The following is a 7,248-nucleotide window of genomic DNA, read 5'->3' as shown; positions in this document are numbered from 1 at the left end:
CAGTTCTTTGTGCCATAAAGGTTCTATTGTTCCTCAGTGACAATGAGTCAGCCTCTCTCTCTCTCTCTCTCTCTCTCTTTGTGCAGGAGTTTTCTCTTCCCTCCATCACTCTGTTCTGCAAGCCGTGTTTCAGGGGGAGGAAGGTCGTGTTGACGGATGGCTCCTGCAGCCTATCGCTGAGTGGATTCGATAGGCGGAGTCAGTCTCTGGTGGTGAACGGAGGAATGTGAGTCCCTCAGATCCGTTCTTTCTGTTAACGAATAAACAAAATGAACTTTCTACAAAAACAGGAAGTGAATCAGTGATGTTTTGCATCGATCATCCTCTTAATCCCATCATCATCACACCACGTCTACAGAAACCTTCAGTATAATAGAGAAGTGCAGTAGATCAGAGCTGCATCACACACAGGATCTCATCACATCATCACTAAACACAATGATCACTATTCAACACGTCTCCTTTCACTGAAGTCACAACTGCACCTCTTGACAACTCATAATCTGATTGGTTAAAGCAACAGCTTCAAGCTACCAAGATCTCATGCTGCTTATTTCTGAAGGCTTCACGACACTACATGACATGATGGCTGAAAGCTGATTAGATAAAAACTCAAACGTAAAATTCCCTCAGTGTTGCTGCTCCTTACAGCAGTACAGTTTAATACATATTTATAGATCAAAATATATTAAAGTGTAAATCAGTGATTGAGTCAGTGAGTTTAGACCAGCAGAAGGTCCTGCTGACCCTGATGGCCTTCCACTGGTTAGCAGAGAAGGTCCTGCTGACCCTGATGGCCTTCCACTGGTTAGCAGAGAAGGTCCTGCTGACCCTGATGGCCTTTCACTGGTTAGCAGAGAAGGTCCTGCTGACCCTGATGGCCTTTCACTGGTTAGACGTTAATAAAACATGTGGAACCGATGTTTTTATTACGCTGGATCAGGAGCAGTTTCTGGGTTCTGGGCTCGAGGGAAAGTGAAGCTCACACCAGGAACAGAGAGAACAGAGGCGTGGTAATGAGCCGTGCAGGTTCACACATGAGTGTGGGTGTAAACTCAATCGTTATCCGTTTTAGGACCGATCACAGATCTAAAGAGATCTGACGGAGAACACGAGGAGCACTGTGGTGTTCGTTGATACCATCATACTCATCTCAAACCTCCTTACACACTGCCTGGTCAGTGTCATAGTGGGTTTCATTCGAGCTGCTAGCGTTCTTCGTTCCTGTACTGAAGTAAAGGTACTAATCCCCTGCTTAAATCCAACTCTGGTGAGATGTCAGTAACAGTACTAACTCTATTCTTAGATCGGACCCCAGTAAAAATACTCCTCCCTGCTAAAATATAAAGAGTTATACGTGACGAAAAAGTGTTAATCCACTACTTAAATCTGATTCCAGGAAGCATCAGCACGAGTATTAATCCCTTAATCCCTAATACTCGAGGAAAAAATACTAATCCCTTAAATCTGATTCTAATAAAACTTGAAAGGAAAAAGGTACTAAACCTCAGATCTAATCCAACTCCAGTGAGATGTCAGTTTTAATCCTGTACTAATCCCCGGCTTTAATCACGTGTTCTCTCTGTATTGTGAGCTGCGTGAGATACACGATCTACTGATACGGGATGTTTGTGGTGGTTTGATCTGAAGTGTTGGAGGTTCCTCAGATCCTTCTGACTGCACGAATGCACTCGATAGATAAGTGACTTGATTTGGAGTCAAACTTTACAGACTCAACAGTCCTGTGTGTGTGTGTGTGTGTGTGTGTGTGTGTGTGCGTGTGTGTGTGTGTGCGTGTGTGCGTGTGTGCGTGTGTGCGTGCGTGCGTGTGTGCGTGCGTGCGTGCGTGCGTGCGTGCGTGCGTGCGTGCGTGCGTGCGTGCGTGTGTGTGTATGTGCAGGTGGGTGTTATATGAAGAGAAGAACTTTCATGGCCGTCAGCTCTTACTGCAGCCCAGCGAAATTGGCGACTGGAGGAAGTTTAGCAGCTGGAAGCAGATCGGATCTCTGCGTCCGTTAATACAGGTAGAGAGAGAGAGAGAGAGAGAGAGAGAGAGAGAGAGAGAGAGAGAGAGAGAGATGAAGGGAAAGATAAAAAGGACTTTTCTACCTGGTGGAATTGAATGTCATTTCCTGTGTGTGTGTGTGTGCGCGTGTGTACATTTGTGCGCGTGTGTACGTGTGTGTGTGTGTGTGTGTGTGTGTGCGTGTGCGTGTGAGACAGAAGCCTGTGTATTTGCGGCTGCGCAGTGCAGAGACGGGGTGTGTGATGTCTCTCTCCGGGTCTCTGGATGAGATTAAGTTGCTGCGAGTGCTGGTGCTGGAGGAGCACGGAGGAGATGAGCAGATGTGGCTTTACCAACACGGCCTGCTGCGCTGCAAGGCACACACACACACACACACACACACAGAGTATTCTGCTGGATTTTGGATTGTGCTTGTGGAGATTTGTTCTCAATTGTGTGTGTGTGTGTGTGTGTGTGTGTGTGTGTGTGTGTGTGTGTGTGTGTGTGTGTGTGTGTGTGTGTGTGTGTGTGTAGATGTTAGAGGACTGCTGTTTGGAGCCCTCAGTGGGGATGATCATGCCCGGGTCTCGTCTCAGCCTCTCTCCTGAAGAGGGGAACGACAACCAGTTCTGGAACATCACAGCCGATGGTCTCATACGTTCCAACCTCAAACCCGACCTGGTGCTGGAGGTCAAAGGTCAGTGTTGTGCTCTACTAGTGACATTGTACCAGGGGCTTACAGGGTTTAAAATAAAAGCGTAGGTGTACAGGAAATAATCTCTCTCGCGCACACAAAAACATACACACACACACACATGCACAAACACTTCAGGAATGAACACTGGATGCGCTCACACATGTAGCCGTGTGTGTGAAAGAAAAGAGACACACCCTTATGTTCAGGCAGCTTTGAGAAGGTGATGATGGCCTTCACACCACACCTGAGAGAGACACTCTGTTATCCGAATGATGGCACTCCGACCTGTTAAGACAGCATTCTGTTGTAGATGACTACGCCTTAAAGACACACACACACACACACATCCCAGTTCCCAAACCTAAACCAGTACACGCCTGAACACATCAGTGCCATGTGAGAAACTCAGGTGTGATTGTGATTGTGAAATTATAACACGTCTGCTGCTGTTTTAAATGATCGCAAGCCAAAACTTTGAATCACCCGAGCTTTAGACAGCCACTAGGGGGCAGCAAAGTCAGCCGAGAAGTCATTTTCTCTTTCTACAGCACCTGGACGTGGATCTGTACAAAATATTTAAATAGACTTATCAAAAAGCATGTGATGAATAAAAATCTGCAGAAAACACAAAAATATCATTTTAGTTAAGTACACCCTCAGTGAGAACAGTTGTACGTGGTGTAAACATGTAAATCCACATGTTCTATTCATCATGTTCATGTTCTTGTCTGCTTATCAGAACCATATAAATGTCTGTATCGTGTATTAGAGCAGTTACAATGTGGAGCTTTCAGTCGATTCTCTCACACTGACCACTGGATGTTCTACATGGACCTCATGGTAAAGAGTCTCTGAGGATGTGAGAATTATTACTGTTTCTCTCCACTAAGATGCCGAGGCTGTAAGAAGATCAGTATCACCCTGAAACTGAGTTACAGTACAGTGTTCAGGGTCATACAGAGGTTCTCCAACACGGGTTCCATTTGGAACAGACCTCATAAGGGTCCAGTTATTTAGACAATAATGTCTGTATGTTATTTTTAGAGGACAGCAAATCAGTACTGATCAACAGCTGCACTCTTATAGATGACGTCTCATTTCTACAGTGTTGTTCCTTCAGAACATATAATGAAATGATTGCTGAAATGTGAGGGGTGCACTTATTTTTGTGAGATACTGTACAGGGTGGTTAAAAATGTTTCGAGACTAGTTTTGTAACACACCAACAGATGGCAGCAAAAGGCTGCTCACACAGTCACAGGGACCACCGACCTTCAGTGTGCCAAAAGACATCGTTGCACAGCTCCTGATGTACACAGGATGAAGGTTGCGGTTTTGACACCGTTGCGGAGAAGGTGCTGAGAGCACTGTATTGCTGTGCAAGAGGACTATTTTGAGGGTGATGGCGTGTAAACATGGATAAAGTACTTTCTTGTACACAGAAACCGTCTCGAGGTGATGCCACATCGTAATAGATATATATTTGCAGAAGCGTTGTGCACCTCAGCTGTCTGATCTAAAACCAACTCCATTCTGTCACTAACAAATTACTATGAAATATTTGGTGTCCACTGTTAAAGAACGTTCAGGAAGATCTGAAGAAGTGTTGAAGCCCTCTGATTGGTCGGTGCTGCACATGAACACATTCGTTTCGAGTTGCAAATATCTGAGTTGGGAGTAAAAATGTTCACAGAATAGAAAAGTACAGCAGGTCCAGGCTCAGGTTATGTCATGCAATCGTCATTTTATTTGTGTTAAAACACAACAGATTTGTTGGTAAATTACAATAGTTTTTCGTTTCCGTTGTCTTGTATTAAAAGCTGCACGCTAACTAGCACTAACGTTTCACACGCTCCCGTTTTCCAGGTGGATCTCAGTACGATAAAAACCAGGTGATCCTGAACACGTACGACGAGCAGAAACCCAACCAGAGGTGGACGGTCGAGATCCTTTAGCCCCCTGACGTGTAGCGAGGACTGTGCAATAATTTCTCCTCTCCCAGCGGGCCCTGTGGTGCAGCTCCACCACTGAGCCCTGTAAGCCTTACGGCGCAGCTCCGCTAAGAGGACTGACTCTTACACTTCTGAGAGCTCACTCCTAGATCCTGGACGTGACCTGTCTTTTTCTGAAGAACCTTCTACCTTTAATGCTCATCTGTAACGTCATATTACAGTACAGCCAGCAGAGGGCGCCAAGACCCTGCCCTGATCTTCACGTCATGGTCTCCAGTGTTAAAGCAGAAACGAGGTGTTGGGAGTGTGTGTGTGTGTGTGTGAGATGTAGTGATGCTGTTCACACTGCCTGACTTTTATATTCCCTCTCTGTCATCTCACGTCTCTTGTACATTTTCTTTTTAAAGTTGTAAACAATTCTCATATTTTATTAAGAATAAAATTTTTCATGTCTCACTGCATTCATCTGCATCTATTTCCTGTAAAACTACTTCCTGGTTGCAAGAGGGCACTTCCTATTGCTGCCAGTAAATACAAACAAAATACACACACACACAGGGAAGAAGAGAAAAGGAAAAGGACAGGGAGCAAACTGAAAGATGAGAAGATGGAGGGATAGAGAGAATTGATAAAAGTAAGATGTGAGAGGTAGGAGGACAAGGAGAGAAAATTGAAAGAAAAGGATGGAGGGATGAGGCAGAAAAGATCAAAGAGAAAGGAAAAAGACATAAGAGACAGAGGCAGGACAGATGAGACGAGAGAATAAAGAGCAGGGGAGAAAAAGATGAAAGAAATGAATGGATGAGAGAATGAAGACTGAAGAGACATTACTGAATGAAAAAGATTACTTTTCATTACTTAAGAAAAAGAGTGAACTGAGAAAAGATGGAAGGAATAGAGGTGTGTGATGTAGATGAAAAAGAAAAGTTGAAGGAAGGAAAAAGTGCAAGATGGACAGAGAATTTATGAAGGACATATAAGATGAGAGGTGAAAGAGAAAGAGATTGGTTACAAAAGAAGAGATTAGAGGAAAGAAATGAGAAAAAAAAAGATAAATGGTAAACGAAGGAAGAAGAGAGATGGAAAAGGTGGAGAAGGAAGAAAAGAGAAATGAAGGAGAATGAGAAACAAGAAAGGAAATAAATGAGAGTGGAGAAAGAAAAGAAGATGAAAAGAATGAGACCGAGGATGACAGATGGAGGGAAAGAACGAATGAGGAAAGAGAGAGGAGGAAGACTTTTTATGAAAGAGTGAAGGAAAAAAAAAAAAACAGAATTCTGGTTTGGTTGTATATGTGTATTAAATGTAATACAGAGTTTTAGGCCACGCCCCCTGGAGACGAACATGGAGTGAGACGAGTGATGTCACACGTTAGCCTGAGTGCAGGTTGGCGTCTGTGTCCCTGTGTGGTGATGGTGAGATCAGACAGATCCGATCACAGTGTGCTGCGTTTCCATGGAGACACGGTGGGTGAGTGAACCTCGTTTCCTCGCTCGCTGCTGCTGTCACACGTCCTGAGCCTCGACTACGGTCACCACGGTTTTCCCTCGAGCGTGACCCTGTTCCACCTTCTCCATCGCCTGAGGGACCTGAGAGAAGGAGAACGTCTTCTCCACCACCGGACGGATCTACAGAGAGAGAGAGACTTTTTACAATCCTTTTACAATCCATACGTGCTGTCAGGTCCTCCATATGTGACAGGTCTGTCCCTGCCATGTTCACCAGCTCCCAGAGTGTGATGATCTTTGAGGAGATCAGAGCTCTGGACAGTGTGGGGGTGGTTTACAAAGTCATCTGTACGTCTGGTCCTGGTGAATGATCTGCTCTATCACCTCCGTCAGTCTCGATGCTAATGCTTTTGACAGCAGCTTTGTGGTCAGTGCACAGTAGTGACACTGGGCACCAGTTCTTCAGGTGGGTCACGTCTCCCTTCTTTGGCAGCAGGGTCAAGACGGCTCTTCTGCAGCTCGATGGGAGCTGACCTCCTGTAACACTGTCCTTCAGGACCTCCAGCATGTCTTGCCCTATTACTGCCCAGAACGCCTTGTCAAATTCTACAGGGAGACCATCGATACCTGGCGCCCGCCTGTTCTCCATTGGTGAGCCTCCTGAAGCTCAGCCACTTCTCTTTCTGGCCACTGACTCTGTGAGCTTAGACAGGTCTTTGAGGAAGACTCTCCTCCCCTGTGCCCCTGACCTCTCACTGCTATACAGCTTCGAGTAGAAGCTGACCGTCTGCTTGTGAATTTCAGAACCTCTGACACGAGATCTCCTGATTCCATTCGCACAGCATGCATGAAACTTTTCTGTCCATTCTTTTGTTCTAAACTGAAGAAGAACTTTGAAGAAGCATCCATCTCAGTGACGCTTTTAAAGCGTGAGCAGACCAGCGCCCCCTGTGCTGTAGTGTCCAGCAGGTAGTTCATTTTGGCTTTTTTGCTTTTGAGGGCTTTAATATGCCCTCGATTTCCTGTTGGCCTCCAAACGCTGGAGTTCCACTGTCTCTATCTCCAGAGCTTTCAGAGATCTGGAACTGTCTCTTGTGACATTGAGAGTGTACTGTTGACACAATTCTTTGTCACATCCCACCACTG

At 45.4% G+C, this 7,248-nt stretch overlaps 2 protein-coding genes across 5 annotated transcripts in view; one reads left to right on the top strand and one right to left on the bottom strand.

Moving 5' to 3' along the window:
• crybg1a (crystallin beta-gamma domain containing 1a) overlaps positions 1-5,110 on the top strand; it is a 64,192-nt gene extending 59,082 nt beyond the window's left edge. For 3 of the 4 annotated variants that reach the window (XM_083544506.1, XM_083544508.1, XM_083544509.1), the window contains 5 exons: positions 87-226; positions 1,901-2,024; positions 2,224-2,382; positions 2,540-2,702; positions 4,569-5,110. In XM_083544506.1, coding sequence (XP_083400632.1) covers positions 87-226; positions 1,901-2,024; positions 2,224-2,382; positions 2,540-2,702; positions 4,569-4,657 — 675 coding nt within the window. In that variant the 3' untranslated portion in view covers positions 4,658-5,110. The remainder of the gene's footprint in view (positions 1-86; positions 227-1,900; positions 2,025-2,223; positions 2,383-2,539; positions 2,703-4,568) is intronic. The other variant, XM_083544507.1, reaches the window with a different exon arrangement.
• An 825-nt stretch (positions 5,111-5,935) lies between these two features.
• The window catches only part of rtn4ip1 (reticulon 4 interacting protein 1), a 15,848-nt gene continuing 14,535 nt past the window's right edge, over positions 5,936-7,248 (bottom strand). The window contains exon 9 of the mRNA XM_083544814.1: positions 5,936-6,282. Coding sequence (XP_083400940.1) covers positions 6,160-6,282 — 123 coding nt within the window. The 3' untranslated portion in view covers positions 5,936-6,159. The remainder of the gene's footprint in view (positions 6,283-7,248) is intronic.

Source organism: Silurus aristotelis, assembly GCF_946808225.1.
Source record: "Silurus aristotelis genome assembly, chromosome: 6".
Classification (NCBI taxonomy): domain Eukaryota; kingdom Metazoa; phylum Chordata; class Actinopteri; order Siluriformes; family Siluridae; genus Silurus; species Silurus aristotelis.
The sequence above is the reverse complement of the archived record's forward strand: the minus strand, read 5'-3'. Positions and strand labels throughout refer to the sequence as shown.